At 42.9% G+C, this 21355-nt stretch overlaps 1 protein-coding gene across 1 annotated transcript; it reads right to left on the bottom strand.

The window, feature by feature from the left end:
- Positions 1–319: 319 nt before the first annotated feature.
- On the bottom strand, positions 320–11695 carry LOC134492414 (25-hydroxyvitamin D-1 alpha hydroxylase, mitochondrial). Its single transcript, XM_063296583.1, has 9 exons — positions 11492–11695; positions 7644–7834; positions 5444–5640; positions 4717–4917; positions 3365–3528; positions 2411–2577; positions 1754–1835; positions 835–1032; positions 320–433 (listed from the first exon to the last, which is right to left on the bottom strand). Exons 1-9 carry the CDS (start codon positions 11693–11695, stop codon positions 320–322), a joined length of 1518 nt encoding a protein of 505 aa, XP_063152653.1.
- Between the last annotated feature and the right edge of the window lie 9660 nt (positions 11696–21355).

Here is a 21355-nt window from a genome sequence, read left to right as displayed (position 1 = left end):
ATTTGTGTTATTGTGGTGGCTGAGATCAGAAATGGAGTTTGGTTTGTTTCTGTAGTCTTTTTCATATCCTAAGCAGATGGAGACTGGGAAACACTCTTTGAACTGTCCACATCCCAGAACTGCAGAGGGATCTCTCTGGAGCTAAGCTGGCTCAGCCCCATGAGTCTTCTCCCTCTTCTTGTCCTTTCAAGCTGATGTCAAGAATTCAGATGGGTAGCTCTGCGATGGGCGGCCAGATTCTATACAGTGAGGCTCTGAAGCGCCAGTTGTGCACTGAGAGGAAGCCTAAGTCAATGGTTCTTCCTTGTCTTGTCCGGTTTTAACGATTCAGAAACTGCAAATTGATCTCCTTCTCTGGCACAAGTAGGGTCCGGGTCATGGGGCTTACTGTTTGTCCCTCCTGTTCGGGTTTCACTTCAAAATGCATCAGGATCTATTTTTTTTTAAGGGAAAGAAAGAAACCTATCAGCATCCTTTGAGACAAGGCTAAATTTAACTCAGTAAGAGTTCTTAGTCTCAGCGTTGTCATCCCAATTCTCAGTTCATGGTCGAACTCTTAAGGGAAAAAAAGTGCATCCAGACAAGGCAGTCATAACATGATCAATCCAAAGGCATTGGGCCATCTTTTCCTCCTAGTGAATTTTTTGCAGAAAGAAGAAAAGAAGTGGAATAATTGATGGGAAGCATGGGAGATTTAAAAATGGAAGATGACAATGTTTTGCGTTGTGCCCTCCCCCACCACACACACACAACATTCCAAGTTTGAAGCAGGCCAGTGACAGAGCAAGAGCTTATCTGGAAATAATAATCATAGTAATCATAATAATCATATACCCTGGCCAGCGCGAGATACACTTCAAGCTCTGCGATGCGTCGGCCAATGCAGCTGCGCTTGCCGAAGCCGAAGGGAATGGAGGCATAGGGGTGGTGTGAACCATCCTTTCTCAGCCATCGTTCAGGCTGGAATGAGTTGGGGTCGGAGAAGTACTTCTCATCTCGAGAGGTAGCAAAATGGCAGAGGGTTATCAGGGTCTAAGGAAAAGAGGAAGAGAAGAAGGGGCCATCATGAGAAGAGCACTCCAGAAACCCATGTTCAGAATGTCTATGTCTTTCATCACTCTGCATCCACTTCCCTGTCCTTCTTAAGTGTTTTCCCAGTTCCCACTTCTTGATCCAAACTTTCATCAGACCCCCTCATTTTCATTTTGCCCTTAAGATAGTATTGCCTTTAAGGAATCCTTTCCTTGAGCACCAGTCTGATAATAATTCCTGTATGCTTGTCCTGAATTGTCTATACATTCCATGAGACTCGGGGACCCAGAGTAACAGGGCTGTTTTGGACCTCCCTGGTGTCCTGTGGTGAATAGTTGTATCTAATTTACTCTTTCTTCCTGTTTATTGTATATTATAATTTTTTTCCTCTTGGAAAGGGCTTCACAACTTCTGTGCTCCACACAACCCTTACGACATTGTTGATTTTAAACACCAGTTGCACATCAGACACACAAGGAGAATGCCAGTTGCACACCATAGGCAGCTTGTAACTACTATCCCAGATCAACATACATGGTTGAGATCACATTGTGCTTAGATTAAAATCCTTTTCTTGAGTAGGCCCACAACCAAACTCAGCAGCTGCTTCTAATAGCTGTGTCCAAATAACACACGAATGGTTTGTGGCAATATACTGCAGACCAATGATTATTGTACTTTCTTCCCATTTCCATTTGCATCATCTCTGGCCTTTGCTTACCTTCTTAGGGATGATGTAGTCTCCCACTTGGATGTCCCTGTCTGAGACAACACGAGCATTGCCAGGAATCACTGGGTACAACCTGTAAAGAGGAAAGAAAAGCAAAAGTTCATTTAAAGAAATCACAGATTTCTCTGCTTGCCCAGCTGTCCAGGAGTGTGGATTCTCAGTGCAAAGCACATAGATAGAAGGAAAGTTATCTAGCCAAATTGTTACAACTATGGATGCATCCAGCTTCCATATGGATGTTCCACTGCAAAAATCTAGGCAGGAAAGTCACACACCTACTGAGGCAGGCACAAGAACAGCAAAGAGTTTGAATAGATTTCAGAATCCACATTGGTGCTTAAATGGATTTTTACACGGACAAATGAAGTCATCTAGCATTAAAGACGGTATATCTCTGAATGCCAAAGGCAGACAAGAACAGAGGGCTGATCTTAAGACAGGTCTTATGATCAGTGCAGTGAAAAAGTAGCAGGTGACCTTGAATTGCTACTATTCACCTTCTGCCCTGAAAAGCAGCCTAGCAGGTTTCTGAGCAAGGAGAAACCTGATCACCTTTTAAGTTCCCCCAAGCAAAATCAACATAGGATGTTCCTGTGCTTCCATCCTCCACACACCAACTTCCCATCTGCTCCTCAAAATACGACTCACCTCAGGACCTCCTTCACCACCGCCTTCAGCAGAGGCATCTGAGCTACATCAGCTGCTGTTGGAATGAGGCTGTCCTGCATCACAGTGGTAATTTCCTTATGGAGGGCTGCCTGTATCTGAGGGTGACGGGACAACTCATACAGACTCCAGGACAAGGTGCTTGAGATCTGCAGGGATACAGACAGAGATGGATTCAGAATTAGTCTAAGCATGGTAGAGAGTGAGCCCTCTACCAGACTGGAGGCATTGTTACGAAGTAGTAGGTACTGTTTCTGCGCTAGCTATCTAGGGCATTCTTCTTTCATACAGCCAAAGAACAAAAACTAAGACTGATGGAATCATGTCCTTCCATAATATTATGCCAGATCAAGAGTGGAGCAGTTAATACTGTTAGCTGCATTCTGAACAGAGCTGCAGAGTCCACAGTGCAGAAAATTATTTGCGTGCGCCTGCAAACTTTCTTAAAAGCTAAGACACATCCACTTTACATATTTTAAAGCAGCCTTCCTCAAATACCTTGTATACGTGCTCGACTACATCCATCACTAACTGGAAATGATGGGAAATGTAATCTAACACATCTGGAAAGCTTCTGATTAGGGAAAGCTGCCCTCGCTCTAAGCACTGACACAGGAAATAAATTCCAGGGTCAAGCGAAGTCCCACTACACCTGCATCATTGTTCTCCTCTAAAGAGCAGATACAGAAGGGGAGGAATATGGTCCTCCTGACTATTAATTCAAGAAAGGGTTATCAAGGCCTGCAGACCGGTTGACTCCACCATAAGAAGAAGAGATCGTCCATCAAACCTCTTTTCCCCAATATCTGTCCTTTCCCCCCATCCTATGGACCAGTTTCAGGTCATGTTGAATTGCACATGGCTTCCACAGCTAGAGAGAAATAATGCTTGCAGGTATAGAAAATATTCAGCTCCAGAGCATCCCCAAACCCTTACCGTGTCCACACCAGCCAGCAGAAGCTCAGTTACGTTTCCATAGATGGATTTCATGGAGAGTTTTTCTTGTGCCAGATAGTAAGTCAGGTATTTTCCTTCAACTTTCTCCCCTTGGATGATTCTTTCTGCAACTTCAGCCATCCGCTTATCAATGTGTCTTTTGGCTGGAAAAGAAATGGGCAAAAGATTATTCCTTGTCTCCCTGTAGAGCCATCCAACAACATATTCAATTACCCTTCAGTGACATATCAATCAGGTCTGAATGCTTCTTGTTTCAAACCAGTTTCAATAAGATCCCATGCAAACAGGAGGGAATCAACTTGTACATAGGTCAGCCCTGGCTCTCTGTAACATGTAAACAATAGGCATCTGTCTGTTTTAGGTATTTATACACGATACTTCAATCAAATGTTCAGGGTATTGCCCTCTAGACTCTGCATTTAGGAGAAATTCCAGAATAATCTGTCTCTTAGAAGCAAGGAGGAAGAGGACATTGTAACTCTGGTTAAGCCACAGAAAGTGAAATAAAAGCCTCAGTTATGGGAGAAATAGCACATTTCTGGCCCTTATGAAACCATCCTTTAAAATAATCATCTATACTGATGACAGTAATAATAACTGCATCAAAGCAGGAATCTCCCAAAATTAATTAAAATGGGAAAGTTATCCAGTGGTTTAAAATTCCGTTGCCTGAAAAAATGCAGCTTTAAACCCAAGCTATCAGTATGTATAAAATGTTGTAAGGATGATCTTTTATGAAGATCTCCACTAAAATATAGCCAGTGGTAAACAGTACAGATGGTTTGTTTGGGGTTTCTTTGTGGTGGTTGTTTCAATTTTTAATAATGTAGATTTTAATATGTTTTTATTTTATTTTATTGATTTGTATTTATTTATTTATTAATTAAATTTATACACCGTCCATTTCACTATAAAAATGACTACGGATGGCTTACAGATAAAAGTTATAAAAACCATTATAAAATACAAAAAATAGAAGATAAAAGAGGGCAACTAAAAGGTGGAGGGAGCGTCCTTAAGCCACCAAGCAATATAATTAACAATGATACATTGGGTTGGTTGAAAACTATCCGAAGAGGCCTATAGAATTAAGCAGGTATATTTTAAACTATTCCAGTCCCTTAAACTATTTTAAATTATTTCAGTCCCTAAAAGAGAAAAATTGCAACAAAAGAGAATTTTGCAGGAAGGGAGGGAAACCATTTAAGCCAGTACAAAATACAACCATTAAATCTATTTATGCAAAGTCAACAGAGTGAACCACAACGTTTTGAAAAGATGCCACAACTGCCAACCAATTGTACCTTTTCCCATCTGGCAGCCACACTTACCAAACTCAAACATATAGTCCCAAGAGTCACAGAACTTCTGCCATGGCTTAGGAAATATTTGATGCAAAAACTTGGGCATTGCCATGGTGAGCAGGGTCATGACAAACATGGTATTGATGGAGCTAATGAATTTCTCTGTTTCTTCAGGAACTTTGGGTTCCAGGCAGCCAATGCGGGATTCAAAGAGGACTGAAGAAATACCTAGAAAAACCCAAGCCAGAAAGGGAATTAATTAATGGTCAATTCAATCATTAGGGCAGAAACTTTCTACATAAAACCTTATCTCTTAGTTTCTGAGATTCATTTTTAACAAGCATTGGCAACGTGCTTTCAAGTCCTTCTTTGCAACCATCAGGGCTAAAAACTTGAAATTTAAGAATTAAATTTAAATACCAAAGATAGAGGTTTTTACTTCGCAGAATTCAACATGTTGCTATTATTTTACTGCCTAAAGCCCTGGTTAAAAAGAGGACATGGGACATGAGAATCACTGAGGACTTGTTAGGCGGTAGTATAGTTGTGCAGAAGTAGTACTGGAAGACATATTGGGAGACACACATAAATCAGATATTCTCATGTGTTTGCATCACCAGCCCCATCTAAATGGTGCAGCTTATCTCAGATAAACTCAGCCTAGCTCCACTTTACTCCACCCTTCCCAGCTTTCTCTACCTGTACATGAGTCACCGGTGTAATCAGCTATGAAAGGGGCAAGTAAGCAAGCTACCTTCTAATCCAAACTTGTAGAATTCATCCGCCACATTCTTGACCACACGCTGCTCATGGAGATTTCTCTGGTGCTGCAGGCGGCAGATCAGATCACTGACCACTTCGTTCAGAGTGCCAGTGTAAGATTCCACCTCCTTGGGCTTCAGCATGTGTTTTCCTAGGATGCTGCGGATTTGCTGCCACTCTTCGCCTTCCCTGCATGGTAGAAAACAGCCCGTTAGTTAGCTGGGCAGGAAGGAAGCCCAAAGCTATGCAGAACTAGAAACAAGCAAAAATGTTCTCCCATTTCCAAAGAGAGGTAAATATCAGCTGGGCAGAGGTACGCCTTCACCCTTGTAAAGGGGCAGAGAATCCACCAGTAATTCATGAGCAAACCTTCCAGAGCCCCTCCAAACAGGTTGAGAGTGGCCATAGGCAATCCATCTCTTGGTTGCATTTCCTTTCTTGTTACTCATATCCTGCATTGGTCCAGGCTGTGGAAGCAACCAGCCCAGTGGATGGGAGAACCCCTACTGAGGGAACCTGAGTCATCTATGGCTTAGTGAGGGCCTCAGAATGATTTCTCACTTCCCAGCTTGTATGTTTGCGCAAGCCTCAGCAAGATTCTGCTGTTTTCACAGAATATATTGCCAGCAAACATGAGAGTCCCCTCCACTCTTGTCTTCCACAGACCAGCTAGTAAGTGGTCCTCCAAGGGAAGAATCCCAAAACGAAGCAGATTCTTCAGAGAGAGGATGTGCTAAGACACCGTGAGGTAGGAAAGGGCTAGTAATTATGGTTCAAAACTGTCTCCATCAGTAGCACTGATACTAGTGCAGAAAGCTTGGCTTGACGATTTAAGAGTTTTAGCCTCCAGGGAAAAGCCTCAGGGTGAAATGCCAGAAGAAAGGGGGTGACTGATTTCAGCTCAGCATTTAGAGTGGGCAAACTCTGACTGCGTGAGAATTATAGAGGGCAGGAAACATCTTGTTCCTGTGACATGAAAACAAAACTTAAGACACCAGAGACTGTAATCAATTGCATAATTTACCACTACCACCTACATATACACATAAAAAGTATGTGTAGGTGGTAGTGGTAAATAATGCGATTGCCTACAGTCTCCAATGTCTTAAGTTATGTTTTTATATCATGGGAACAGATGACACTGTTGATCTTCACATTGTTCTGGAACAGGGCTGGTTCAGGATATTACGTTGCCTCATGCCAAAGGCAAGATGGCAACCCTCCCCATTCCCCACACAAAACTCAAGTGAACTGACAGTCAAGTCTTATTGGGGCACTAGCTGAAGGACAGCACATGTCACTGGAACTGAGGGCAGCAGGCTAGCTGACATGGTTCAAGGGAAGGACAAACAACTCTGTCCTCCAACACCTTCCTGCTGGTCCCTGGGTCCCCCATCCCAACCACATTTGCTGCCTGAAGTAGCTGCTTCACTTTACCTAATGGTGGGCCCTGTCCTGTCCTGTCTCATCCTCCTAAGCTGCTCGAGCCCCCTCAACTCACCAACTTCAAAGAGACATTGGGTTCTCCACCTGGAAGAAATGAAGCCCTTCCCCCTTCAGCCAGTCTTATATGTTGCATGAATAAAGTGTTAACTGGGTTCAACTGGGCTTTGAATCTTTATTTTCTAGTTCTGATGGTTAGCTGTCTCCAGAGCAGAAATTTCATATATACACCAATGGGTGAATGACAGCATGTCATGAGTAAGGATGGCGAGCAGGGGGCTCCCATCCAGACTGTCAAGCGCATGCGTAGCACTGATGAATTGTTCAGCCATTCAAAGAGACACAGATCGGGACCGCCTTAACCCTTGGGGGTTATATGTCTGGGTTTTCCCCACGCTTCTTCAGTTTGTTAGGATTCCTGTTAAGTACTAGCAATAAATATTAGAGACCAGTTCCTTGTCTCAGTGTGTTTCCTGGTTGTTAGGACACAGCAGGCTTTTACAATTGGTCTCTAAATGGCCATCAGAGTCACACCTTCATATGAATAAAACCTTGAAAGTCTCCGGGAAGCCACTAGAGAGAGCTACTCCATAGCTAATCAGCGCATGAGAGCTGGGCAATGATTCGCTGGGTGGGAAATAACAATAATTTTATAACCTCTGCAGGGACAGCCTTCACAGGAACTTTCCTGGAATATGAACTCCAGCCAGGTCAGCCTGCCTGGAGAACAAAAGGCAGAGAATACTTACGCTGTAAGCAGCCCGTACCCGTGGCCTCGGCACACCCGATAATCTTTCCAGGAGGAGAGGTCTGAGCGAATGGGGTGCTTGCCTTCCTGTCTTAGCACCTGCTCAATCAGACTGGGATCTGCAACATGGACTGTGAGGATGGGCCCAAAGCTCGCCTTCCAAAGTGGGCCATACTTACTCTTGCCTTCAATCTAGGAGGAAAGCAGGAGAGAAGCTTGTGAGTGATCCCATAATGGTCCAATGGGTTTCCCACTCAGGAAAGATAACAGCATTCCTTGTCAGGAAACACAACTGCCCCTCTCTCCAATCTCCTTTGTTGGATTAATCCCAATTCTGCATAGTTACTGAAGGGACTGCTAACTAAAAGAAAATACCCAGAAAAGCTGCTAATCTCTCATCCGGCCCACTCCGCGCAGAAATGTACTGAACCCATGGAAGATACACTTCGCATGTCAAGTTTTTCAAAAGTTACATTTCCTTGCTGAGGGAAAAATGATTGCAGAATTTTTCTCCCTGACTGGTAACCTTCACGTCAGAGAGGATAAACATCGGCTGTGCATAATGAATACCGAAACATGTTGGTACATCATAGAACCTCTGTAACATAGGCATCCCCATCTATGTGAAAAAGAACTTGGATTTACTATCCAAAGATGCACTAAGAAATTGCCAGCACAAGAACAGTGACTTATTGGATGAAAGAGGGCAGTTTCAATCCTGAAGATTACATGACAGAACTAAGTAGACAGCATTTTCTACTGCAACCAATAGGATGGAAAAATATGTTTAGCCTTCTTTAGATTGAGCCCCTGTGATGTAGACTATTAGGACAAAAGGATAGGCATCAAGAGGCATCTCTCTGAAAACTTTGCTCAGTGTGTCTCTTCACATCCACATTCTTTGGTAGATCTATAACAGGAGTTTTAGGCTTCACGTGCAATCCTCCTATGCACTGTTACCTCAGGGTAAGTCCCCAAGAAGTGAGTGCCTTTTCCTCTAGGTAAACGTGCATTTATTTTATTTTGTGCCTTCAAGTCAGTCTTGACTCCTGACAACTACCTGGATTAGTCCCTGCAGTTTTCTTGGCAACATTTTCTGAAGCAGTTTGCCCTTGCCTTCTCCAAGGGGCTGAGAGAGAGGGACTGGCCCAACATCACCCAGCTGGCTTTGTGCCTAAGGTAGAACTAGAACTCACGGTCTCCCTGTTTCTAGCTAGGTGCCTTAACCATGACACCAGACTTGCTCTCTAAACATGTATAGGATTGTGCTTTTCATTCATTTGGTTAGAGCATTCTGCAGACACTGAGTGGCTTTCATGATTCAGTGTCATTTTCTGTTAAGCTGCTACTCCCTATGGTTATATGTCTATTTGATAAAGTTGAAAAGGGAAAGAAATCTTTGCAAACTCAAAACTGAGCTTAAGCATCAACATTTTTCAAAGGTATATTTGCTTTCCTTGTTTAGGAAATACTGTAGTATACCAATCAATAACATAATTGCAAAAAGAGATCATGACAGTGAATATATACAATTGTCCTTAAAGGATACACATACACATAAAAGGTGTATTCATTATCAAACTATGAACACTTCCTACACCATTCAAAGACAGTAGGAGTTCATAAATCAAACAGCCTCACACACACACACCCAAACTATCTTGGGAGTCTTGTTACCTTCATGAAAATAATTGACATTAGATCCCCAGTATAGCATTCAGCAATTCAACACTGATATGATATTAGAAACCTGTCTCTCTGAAAGGCTTTACCTACCCTTCAGTTTCTTTTCAGAGATAAGAGTGCACAATGAAGCAGGACAATGATATTACCGTTGCCAGCAAGGGTATTTTACAAGATGAATGTTGAATATTTTTTTCTACCTGTCTGCTGATGTATTGCCAACCCTGCAAAGCTATTTGGACAATATAGTGTGGTAGCTCACACTACCATGTTACAAGAATGTAGTCCCTGGGTATCAGATGCCTTTGGAGGGGGGAAATGGGTTGCAACAGGAAAATATTCTATATAATAGGACCATTGCAAATTTAAATAAGGGCAGTAAAAGAAGTTTCATGTCCATTGTGCTAAAGCTAGAGGGAACACAAAGATTGGTTTTGGAAGTAAAATAAAAATACTTGTTCTTTTAGAGCATGCAGAAGGAGATAATTTCCACAAATACAGTAAAACAGAATTTTATTGAGACAACTGTTGATCAAACTCATTTAACACGTATGTTAAAACAAGAATGGGCTAGAAAGCTCCCATCTGTACACATCCCACAGAAATATGGGTTTTAAAAATTGTATTATGTGTCCCATGCGCACGGAGGTACAATTTAATGCTATGGATGACCACAAGGTAAAAATGGCTTTGCTCAGCTCAGTGGCTTAGGTTTTGTCAGCCAGAGCTACTGTCTCTAGAACAGAGCATACTGTGGACAAGCAAGCCAAGAAAGAACATCCTTAACTGGCATTTTTGAAATAGGCTTTTAGATGGAGACAACAACAGAGACAGGAAGTGCGCATTGCAAGATTTCTATACATGTAAGCGAGGATCCTCACACCTCAACTTCTGCACCTCATAGGATACCTGCTCTAGTTTCATAAATAGGCCATCATAAACCAGGGGTTATGCTATGACATGGCTCAAGGATGTCTTCATGTTTGCCTTGCCTAGGTCTCACTGAATTTGTCATTAAATTTCTGCAATTCATCTTCCATTGGTTTCTATGAAGTAACAAAGATTTTAAGCAAAGTTTTGGAGAACTGCTCAGTATTCCTTATGAGAGTCCTAGGGTATATTTTATGCCATGTCCTTAACCTGGGGTTCATTTTCACTCTACTTTAAGAATGCCAAGTGCCAATCACTTCACCATATTCATACAAGGAGATAAATTATTTGGATATTTGGAAAGCTGGGCAGAAGCACAGAAAAGAAAAAAAAATCAAGGCACCATCCATGAAGTAAAAGACAAGAATTAAGGCTTCAAAGGACAATTCGAGAAATTATTGATCGAGAGCCATAAATTCAGAAGAAGTTTGCACATCTAATAGGTGTTGCCATCTTCTTTTCTGGTGCACCCCTTTTCAGTGTTTCCTCTTTGACAGAGTAAGAGACACTTGGGGACAGCCCTGAGTAAGCAACTGGGGAGAAGAGAGCAGAATTCCGAGCAAGCATACTGTATGTAACTTGTGCTTCCCAAAGACGTTATTTGCCTGCTGCCCACTGTCCCCCTCCTAAAAAAGGAAGGAATTGCAGTTCAGGAAAAGTGCTCTTAGCTGAGGCTTTGATGGTGCAACTGCGTTGCATTCACAGAAATTTTACCAGCAAGTCAGACCTTGTTGTCTCCCATCTTTAACCCTCCTGAGTTTCTTTAAAAAACAAAACCTTTTCTTGCATACACAGCTATACACCCACCTTGCAAAGGAAAACCTAGAATAGCTGCACAACATCTTTTGATTGGTAATCCCTGAAAAGAAGTACCTAGGATCAGTGGACAAGTGGGGAAATGTCGGTAGGATCATTTTTAGTTTTGTTTTTAGACTATGCAATTTATTAGTTTTACAGAAGCCCTCCCAAGAAAAAGGGTTTTGAGATTCAAAAGTCTGCTTAATTCTCTGGGGGGAGGGGGGAAGCCTTAAGGAAAAAAAACTCACTAGTTTGCACTTGGAGATCAGATACCTGCAATCCGAATTTCAGCCAATATATAATAGATTTTTCACGCCTTAAAGCACCGAGAGAGAGACAAAACCGCGGTTGCCGCGGTCTCTTCAATGTCAGACACTGAAAGCGGGGTGATGGGGGTATAGGGGCGAAATCCCCCCGAAACATCAAGAAGACGCTTACCTGAAGTTCATGCAGTCGCGACAGCCCTCGTTTGCAGAAAAGGTCGGTGAGGAAGCTCAGGGCGCTGGGTCCCGGCATCTCCTTCAGAGTCTTGTGGGTTTTAATCACCCGCGATCGCGCCCCGAAGACAGATTCCGCCCACAGCTCGGGAAAGAGCTTCGCGAGCAAGGATGCCTTCGTGGCCAGCTTGAGCGTCTGAGACATCTTTGCGCCGGGAAGCCTGAAGCCGCGGAGCGCGCCGGGGATCTGTGTCGCGGCAGCATCTTGGACCACCTGTATTTATCTCAGCCGAGCGCAGAGCCCGGCTCAGAGTCGGCCGACGGCTCTCGAGCGGGGCCCGCCCACCGCGATGTGTCACTTGCCCGGCTGTCCAATCGGAGTGCGGGCGCTGAAGACTTCGGGGTTTCCACCGTCTCGTGCGTGTTCGAGGCAGCCGGGTCTGCTCCGTCGAACCGGGGTGACTTCGGTCGCAGCTGTTCGCCAGCCCCTCTCCCCAGTCCCCTCTCCCTTCTCCCCGTCACCCATCGCCCGACTCTCCTCCAGAGCCTCGGCGATTGCGGACAGGTCAGAATCACCGCGAGGCAAAGGAGAGCTGGAAAGCGCCCCTCTCAGCCCCAGACCTAGCTTAACCCACAGAGAAGACTCATCCCGTTCCACCATGTCCCTCGTCGTAAACATGCCTGGGAGAAACCAGGGAATACCCATTTTTAGTATTTGTGCCGTCGACTCGAGCACGCGGGGTTCAACTTTTGCCACTCCCTGAGCATCGGGGCCCGAGAGTACAGCAAGCCGACGCTTTCTGGGGAGCAAATCCGTTTGAAATTCAGCTAAACACGTATAAAATCGGTCTAGGTGGGGTATTAAACTAAGTCAACTGGGGAACGGATAGCAGCAGGAGAACTCAGGATGGAAGTACAAAAACTCAGTAAAGATTTAAAGTCCTAAGAATACGTGATTAATAAAGAATAAAATGTTGCATCAGTGATAGTAATGAGTTATGTTCATGATTATAACCACCAAGATCACGTTTTTAAATCTCTCTCTCTCTCTCTCTGGCGTTTGCATCCTATGATTGAAGTTGACAACAACATAGCACTGGAATGAATGGAGTGGTGTATGCCTGGGGAAAGTGTCCAGGGGAGGGCAACAAAACCGATCAAAGAGAAGAAGGTCATTCGTGCGAAGAAAACCTAAAGAGCTGAGTACATTAGGGAGAAAAAAGTGAGAAATAAGTTAAGTGTCATCACATAAATCAGGGATGGAATTAAGAATGTGAGTCTGTGATAGATCACTTCATGACTCAGAAATTGGCAAAGATTTCAAATTTCATTGTTTTAAACAGCAATGACAACATTACTCTCTTCCACATTATACTGCTGAAATTAAGAAAGCTTGGGTTAATTAGTTTTAGAGTTATGTAAATGGATTATGAATTTCAAGTTGCAAAACAGAAGCGTGCTCTGAGTCAAGAATTCTTTCATTGTTTATCTGAAATGAAGACTAGCTCGAAGTATTTATCCTCAAAATGGAAGCACCATCTCATGGCTCTTCCAGATGGCTGGGTCAAAGTGCTGCCCTCCAGTCCTTGGTGTGGAAGACAAAGTATGCTGGCATAAGTTGGGCAGTCCCCATTGCCAACCTCTATTCTGCCACAGTAAGGCTGGCAAATAATGCTACTGTATTTATTTCTTGTGGGCCAAGTTAAGGAAAGGGATTGGTGAATTCCCCAGCTTCCTTTCTCTCCCACCAAGCACCATCTTTTTTTCTCCTTCCTTCCTTCCTTCCTTCCTTCCTTCCTTCCTTCCTTCCTTCCTTCCTTTCCCTTTGAGTCAGCATTGACTCCTGGCGATTGCCTGGTGAAGTCCCTGCAGTTTTCTTGGCAAGATTTTGGAAGTGGTTTGCCCTTGCCTGCTTCCTAGGGCTCAGAGAGAGGTTAAATACCCAGCTGGCCTCATGCCAAAGGAGAGACTAGAACTCACGGTCTCCTGGTTTCTAGCCTGGTGCCTTAACCACTACACCAAATTGGCTCTCAAGCATCATATACTCCGGGCCAAATTAAGGCCAACTGATGCCCTAAGCACAGCCCAACAATGGTGCCCCTTGGCCCTTCCATTGCTTAATTGACAAGACATTAAGACTCAATAAGTGCTGGAGGTGAAATAAGAGATTTGAAAAATTTGAAATGCAATTTTCTCCCAGGCCAGAACCACATCTATATTAAATGCAAACTATATATATATATGTATACACATACACATACACACACATACACATACACATACACATACACATACGGCACTAATAAAATCAGTAAAAGAAATAATAAAGAGCTTAAGAGTCTGCTACATGAATCAGCTGATGAGTTAAATGCTAGCCAGACCCAGCCAGCTGTGTGTCATGGCCAGCTTGGACTCTGACAAGGAAACCAACAATGAGCAGCCAATTCCAGAGTTGCCGGATCAACAGCTGCCTGGGGAGCTGCAGGCAGAGGAGAGTGCACCACCCAGTAACCAGGAGACACAGCTGCCGCCGGTCTTGGAAGATGGCAACAACTGTTCATTTACCCAGGCTCCATGTGCCTTGACTCTCAACTGGAAGCCTCGTGACTTTGACTCTGGACCTGGACCGGCTGACGACCCTTCTGCAGTGTTTGGGCCCTTGGACCTCGCTTGACCACTCTTGTTTTGGATTTGGAGCTCTTTCAAGCTTGCTCAACTTTGGGGGACTTGATTTCTGTAGTGTGTGTGCGTGTGCGTTTGCACTCACATTTCCTTTGCCACTTGTTTATTTGCTTCACAAACTTCCCAGTAAAGTTTGCAACCCCCTCTCTGTGTGTTTGTGGGGGCGTGGCCTGAGATAGGACGCTGTGTTTGTACTCAAGGGAAGCAAAACTCTCATGCCATGAGACGAAACAAATGTGATGCCTGCTGACACCTTCAAACAAACTTCGAAACTTTAGTCACTCACAGTGCCAAAGAACTTTTTTAAACAAAGAAAATTAAAGTCAAACACAGCAGATAAGAACAATTATGAAAACATTGATTAAAGCTGAGTGTGGCAGTGAAAGATTTAAAGGCAAGACAGCTGGGAGAAAAACTTCTGTGGTGCCCCCTTCCCTTGGTGCCCTAAGCACGTGCTTCTTTTGCTTAAGGGTTAACGCAGGGCTGCCTCTACTGATGGGAAAAGCCACCACTGATCACTCTCCTCAGTGTGGGTGGGGCACATTGAGACAGATGCATGGAGCGGTGGGTTTGGCCCCACTAAAGTTGGCAATCATAAAGGGGGGGAGGGGGCAGGATGAAGTGGGAGGGGGCATCTCCAGATGCTCCTTGCAACCCCCCTGCAAGACTGTTAAACTCATGTTCAAAAATAATTTGGCTGACCGGTCAAAAGTGCAGAAGGAGTATTTGGCGAAGTGAGAGGCCAGCTCCATTCTTGTAAAGAATTGCTTACATGACAATTTTCTTGTAAAGGGCTGCAAGCAGTGGCTATTCTAGCATGAGTAACAAGGCATCCAGTTCTGACCTTGTGACCAACAGTACCAGAAGGAGCTAGCCCAGGGCTTACTGGGATTGGTCTAAGTGTAATAACAACCATCATCACCATGGTCCCTGGAGCAGCCAAAGCCAGAATTGGTAAACCCAGTGGCACCACTGCCTTCCACTGGTGGTTACATGGGTCGATGTGGTACGTTGCTCCCAAAGCCAGTGGGTCTGCAGCTACAGGATGCTGGTGCCAGGCCTTTGGACTGGGAGGGGCAACAGGGGAAGCTTTTGGTTGTGTATCCTCAGAAATAATCAAAGTAGTAAAAATACAGCCAGATGAAACTACTTGCCAGTGAAAGCAGCAGAAAACATCTGAACCAGCAAACCAAAATTGGCTGAAGCTGGCCCTTTTTCCTGGTCGAAATTGTCCTTCTATGCAGAATGGCTTTGGTGCACCAGACTCTCCTTTCATACAAATTGCTAAGAAGAAAATAGATGGGTGGCTGTAGCAGTGACTGGATGAGCTGTACAGTCCTTTTGGGCCCTATGATTCTCTGCGTTAAAGAAAAAGGCAGAACAAGAGGGACTGTGCCTTCAGGATCTTGGTGGCTTCATTCACCTACCTTTAATTCAGTTACCAAATTAACTCAGCTTTGGAATTTTTCCAGTAAATTGAACCATGAACCAACCAGATTAATTAAGTTCACATCACACTGCTGAGCTACAAGTAAACTATCCAAGCAGAGCATCTTGGGCATCTGCATCTGCTTAGTAACAATATGGGTTACTGTATTCCGGTAATAGGGAAATAATACGTATTCTGTTGAACATGGGTGTGCGTCTGTTTGTGTGTGTGCTTGTTTGTGAAGGCTGTCATTTATCAAGATTTCCTTGCTATTTCCTTGCTACAGATTTGTGCAAATTGCCACAGTTCCTCACTTCTGGGAAGGCTGGATCAGTAGCACATACGTGTTGAAGAACATTTTCCCAGAATTTACAGCACATCATTTTGCATTGTATATTCTGGGAACATACCAGATTTTTCTCAAGAAATTCAATACATCTCACTGCCAAAACACTGCTTTGTAGAGTTTTTCCTGAGCTGATATTCAGGTACTTTTTCTGTCATTGCAGTGTCGAATTTTTCCTTGGGACTAGCAAGTGACTTGGTTGGAGTTGGAGTGATCTGCAAGGCAGATGGCATCTGGGCTGGAAAAGCTTTCCGTATGGTTTTTGCATTTCCTGGTTGCCTCACCATTATGATCATCCTGTCCTTTCCTTTGCTTTACTTTACTTTACTTTTCAACATCCAGCATTTGATCTCTAAGCCTTTTTTCCTTTCCAGGAACGACAGTAATTAAGGAGTAAATTGTTTGACTGTATCCTTTGAGATTGCTTTGGCTGGCAATATGATTGAAGCTAGTTTTTTTCCCTCCACCCTTCCAGAAATAAATGGAGGACTTTGCCTGCCAGACTATGAGGAGCATTGGTGTTGTCAGGACAGCACTTGGGGGCAAATGTCCAGGGGAATGGGCACAGCATGTTAGATCTCCAAAATTCCCTAACCCCAGCCTCTAACAATAGGGATTTCAGAGCTACACACAGTGCGAGAGGAGAGAGCCATTTCCAACAGGAGGTTGCAGACATGCCATGAGCAAGCAGAACTGAAGGACTTAAGTGAGATTCCACCACTATTTTTGCCCAAATTTTGTATCAACATTTACTGGCTGCCAATATAAGGTAGTGGTTAAGGTGCTGGACTAGGAACAGGAGACCTATGTTCTAAGCCACCTTCAGCTACAGAAGCTCAATAGATAACCTTGGGCCAGAAACTCACTTTCAATCTAGGAGCCAGTATGATGTAGTGATTAAGGTGCAGGGCTTGCATCAGACGCACCCAGGTTTTAGGTCATCCTCAGCCAGAGAAGCCAACCTACCTTACAGGATTGGTGTTGTGGGGAAAACTGGGAAAAGGAAGGGCTATGTATGGTGCCCTGAGCTCTCAAACTAAAGGAAAGTCCAGTTCCATCAGCAGCCATGTGTCTGGCTGTGATGCTCACACCTGTCACCCCTTGAGGACACTTTCAAGTGCTTCTCACCCGGTTTCCACTAATTTCATACTACAGACTTTGTGGTCACTCATTTGTCCCACTGTTGTTTGTTATGAAAAGCAATTGTATCTCCATAGGTGTTCACATTATTCTAAGATGCTAATTCATCACCAAGAATTTCCGGTCAGAAAAAGCAGAGCCAGAAGTCAGCACTGATGGGCATATGCCAAGAGCCGTGCTCTGGCAGGCGCCTTGTCTGCAAGGCCAGAAGCTGTAACTCTTGATCATCTTCTCTTTGTCCATGGTGGTCATCTCTGAGCGAGCAAGTTGGAAATGAGGGGACAAAAAGAAGGAGCCGTAATCTCCACATGTCTCTTTTCTTTCTCTGGGTGATGGTGCCAATTCCTAGGAATGTCCCCATGTGCAGGTAGGGGGAAGAGGTTGTATCCCTTCAGTTGTACGATCAGCCAGAGCACTTAACATGACTCTCAATATACATATGTAGAGATCCTACATACAATAAAGAATTTTGGCTCCATGAAGATCCACTTTACATGGAGAGAGTCTCTCCATCTATTGGTACACTTTTTTTCTGGTACACAACTAGATCCTCTTCTCATGTGCACCAAATAACACAGTGGCAAAGGACTGGTCACTGAGTGAAAGAATGGCAGCAGGGTGTGAAGATAGCTCCTCCACCCTAAAGCTACAGACTACTTTCAGCCCAGTGTCAGCAACACAGCTGGATGGAGCAAAAATTCCTGTGTGTCAGTGGCAGGGCAAGACCGTGTGATACCACAGCCCACTCATTTTCCCTTGAGCACTGGAATGAGGGTAGTTAGAGGGAACCTCCGAGCTTTCCTAAAAGAAAAGGGGTGCGCGTGAAATACTCCATTCAAAATCCATGCTGCAGAAGACAGTTCTTGTCTTACGAACCAGCTGCATTTGTTAAAGTACCAACCTACAACACAAAGATCAAGTCTTAAAAATATTTTGGGGTATGCTTGTTTTGTAATTTGTGTTAAAAATGGTTGTGGGGGAGTGAAGTTATGCAATGGATTCTCACAGTGTTTTTTAAATGCAATGAGTTATTTCTCCAAATATACAGAAACATCATGAGAACTGTACTGGTAGATACCAGTTTCATGGTGCTTTGTTGTACAACAAAATCATGCAATTGTGGCATAATCAACCAAATCTTTCCTTCTTCTTTTCTTAAGGAAGGGCCATTTATGATCCAAAGATAGGATTTTGACTTCAGATTATGTTACTGAAATTAGGAAATAGGAAGCTTTATTCATCTGAGCAAGCTTCATCTAGTTTTATAACCACAGAAGTCCCCTTTGGTATAGGAAGTAAAAGGATGCATGACTAAAGTTCATTAGCAGTATAACTTCTTAAGAAAGAAAGTATAAGCCTCAAATTTAAAAAAAATGCAGCAAAGGGCTATAATACTTGATCAATAATGCACTGAGGTCAGAGATTTCTGGTGGGGACATGGCTGACTGAACAGCTGTGCCCGCAAGCTCCATGGGTAGATCTGACAACACGGCTTTTTTATGGGCTCAGGCAGGCTTTTCCTGAAGCCCCAGAGCATTTTCATGGACAGATGATGCTCGGAATCATCCCATTTGTACTCCAGAACAGCGCCTCGCAGCCAGAGGATTGTCAACAGCATTGGCAATAATCTGGCAAGGGACGCCAGGAGCCGGGACCTCACCATTTCCAAACCATGCTGTAGCCTTAAAGGGACACTAAGTTGAGCCACCCCATTTCTAAATCATCCAATTTATATTTTTTAAGTTTATGTACCCCAAGAGAGGCTTTCTACAGCAAGGAAAAGCGATCTCTCTTGGTGCTTATTGTTATTTTCTTGGATTAATTTTTTTAAAAACTTTTAAAGTTTTGGCTTGTTTCCCCATTTAATTATTAAGGAGGACTGAGAATAAGTAAGTGTATCCCTGCTATTATTTTTGTATTGAATTTGAAGAATTTGAATTTTCCCTACATGTTGAATCTGATGTTTTGAATCATCAGCTGTCTGTTACTTTCTCTGGGAAGTTGCCCCCTATCACTTTTACTTTTGTAAAAGTTTGTAAAACTATTAACTCTTACTTACATCAATTAAGTATCTAGGGGACTCCATAATCTACTGCCTGTAACATGGAGGATTTTAAGCAGACATTCTCAGAGCTTCGTTGTGAGATCAAACAATTTTTTTCTGATTCCTCTCAAGCTATTATGCAAGATGTTCGGGATATTGTAGAAAATAGCAGCTTTAAAATGTTTCATCTGGCTGAGGAGGTTGTGGAAAAAGTTGATTCTAGTGAAGATGGAGATGTTTCTACAGACAGCAAAATTGAAACTTTTGTTGAGCTGGATCATGACGACCGGATTCTGGTGCTGAAGGAGTTAGACACAGACCAAATTGCAAATCTCAAATGGAATTGTTTTTCTGGTGGAATGTTATGGGAAAGAAGAGACTTTGCTCTGTGGGAGGTTTTTTGCTGAGAAGTCAGTGTTTTTAAGGGGGGCAGTTGGGCTGTTTGACTTTTTTATGAAAAATGCCTTGTGGGTATTATGGAGATATGTAAATCCTCTGGTATATTTTGAAATGGGGTAAATTTAAGAATGTTTATTTGGACTGATTTTAAGGCTTGTATGATTCTATTCTGTTTTAACAATTTGGATTAAGATTAATTGGATTGCTTTTAAGGTTTGCTCATTTTTATTTCTTCTTAAAGATTTGTTAAGATTTATAAGGTATAATAATAATTGTTTGGCTTTAGGCTTAATAGGGTTAAGACTGTTGTAGTATTATTAATTATAAAAGTAGACAATTAATAAGTTATTTTAGGTTGATTTCTATTATAGTAGACAGAAATGTATAGAATAGTGATAGAAAGGAAATAATGAATTAAATGTTGTCTTTGGGGGAGGAAGTTGATTAGGTGGTTTATATATCTCTTTTTCTTTTAATATAAGGGCAGGGAACAATTGTATTTAGTGATTTTTATAATGTGTTAATAGAATGATTTATAGAAATAATGTGATTTTGGTTTGATATAGAGTATGGGTTTGATTATGGAAATTGCTGTATATTCTTGCTGTTAAAAGTCAGAAGTTAACTCTTCATGTAATCTTTAAATTTTTTTTCTTCTTGTTTCACTTTTTAGTTTTCTTCTTTTTGTAGTTTTTTGCTTTTTTGTAGTTTTTATCTTTGTGTTCAACAATAAAATTCTTATAAAAATAATGCACTGAGGTCACTGTCTTTATTTAAATTATGGATGAGTCATTTTGATTCCCTCTAAACAGTTAGCTGCATTGATACATTAGCAATAAAGTAGGAAGAAATTATTAGCATTTTAATTAAATTGGTCACCTTAATCTATCTTAAATGGTCGTTTAGATCCATGATTTGTAAATTGCACACTTTTGCAACTAAAATGGTGAGAAACACAATGTTGCTAAAAATATGAACGTCTGATATCTTCAGCAAAATTTTGTACACTCCCCCAGTATCACAACCCTACCATTTCCCAAAGCCAGAGAACTGCATATTGGTCCTGCCCATTTCTACAGTACTTGCACTTTCTACTTTTCACTTCTTAAATAGAAGAATTGGAGACATTTGCCTTACCCGCTTATCCATCTAGCCTGGTCTCCTTGATTCCAATTGGGCTCTCCAGCAAAGAGAAGTCTTTTCAACCACCTGTTTCCTGCGATGATTTCAACTAGAGATGCTGAGGAATTAATGCAGGACCGTGTGCAGGTAAGATTAAGCAGCCACTTGTGGGCTGCCAAAAAAGAGGCAAAAGCGCCCAGATTTCCAAAATGGGCTTGTGGCAGTCTTAAGCAAAGATGCAAAGGCAGAAATAATGGATGTGATTTAAATGAAGAAGACGACAGATAATCAGCACCATGGGAGAATGGTGACCAGGTAACCTAGAGGCCTGCTCAGTCTGCTGTTCAGATGTTAATTGGAGGTGGACCACTTTAACCACCCTCACCCCAACCTGCCTATATGATTTTAAATCTTAAACTGCCTTTGGACAAGAAGACTGAAACCGTGAAATCAAGGACGGTTCTCTAACAGCCTTTCCACCAACAGTGACCTGTGGTCCCTTGCATGAACTGTTTGGGCTCAGCATCAGGTAGCAACTTCTTCCATAGACCTCTCTCTGTGTTCTTCTGCTTGGGTGGACGGTTATTGGCCACTGGGCCTTGTCAGCAGGAACTACAGTGAGACTGTGCAATTCTGAAGAGGCCTGTTTTTCAGGCTTTGGGGCGTTTTAGGCAAGGGCTTAATTTATTGCCTAATTTCCAGC

The sequence above is a fragment of the Candoia aspera genome, chromosome 2, assembly GCF_035149785.1.
Source record: "Candoia aspera isolate rCanAsp1 chromosome 2, rCanAsp1.hap2, whole genome shotgun sequence".
Lineage (NCBI taxonomy): Eukaryota > Metazoa > Chordata > Lepidosauria > Squamata > Boidae > Candoia > Candoia aspera.
The sequence above is the reverse complement of the archived record's forward strand: the minus strand, read 5'-3'. Positions and strand labels throughout refer to the sequence as shown.

What these genes read in the sequence shown, in the direction of transcription:
- LOC134492414 (XM_063296583.1), bottom strand. Translation starts at nt 11,695, where the DNA reads ATGTCTCAGACGCTCAAGCTGGCCACGAAGGCATCCTTGCTCGCGAAG. An exon ending in CTACAAGTTTGGATTAGAAG is followed by an intron (nt 4,918 to 5,443) that starts GTAGCTTGCTTA and finishes GGGTTTTTCTAG; the next exon opens with GTATTTCTTCAGTCCTCTTT. An exon ending in TGCTGGCTGGTGTGGACACG is followed by an intron (nt 2,578 to 3,364) that starts GTAAGGGTTTGG and finishes GTATCCCTGCAG; the next exon opens with ATCTCAAGCACCTTGTCCTG.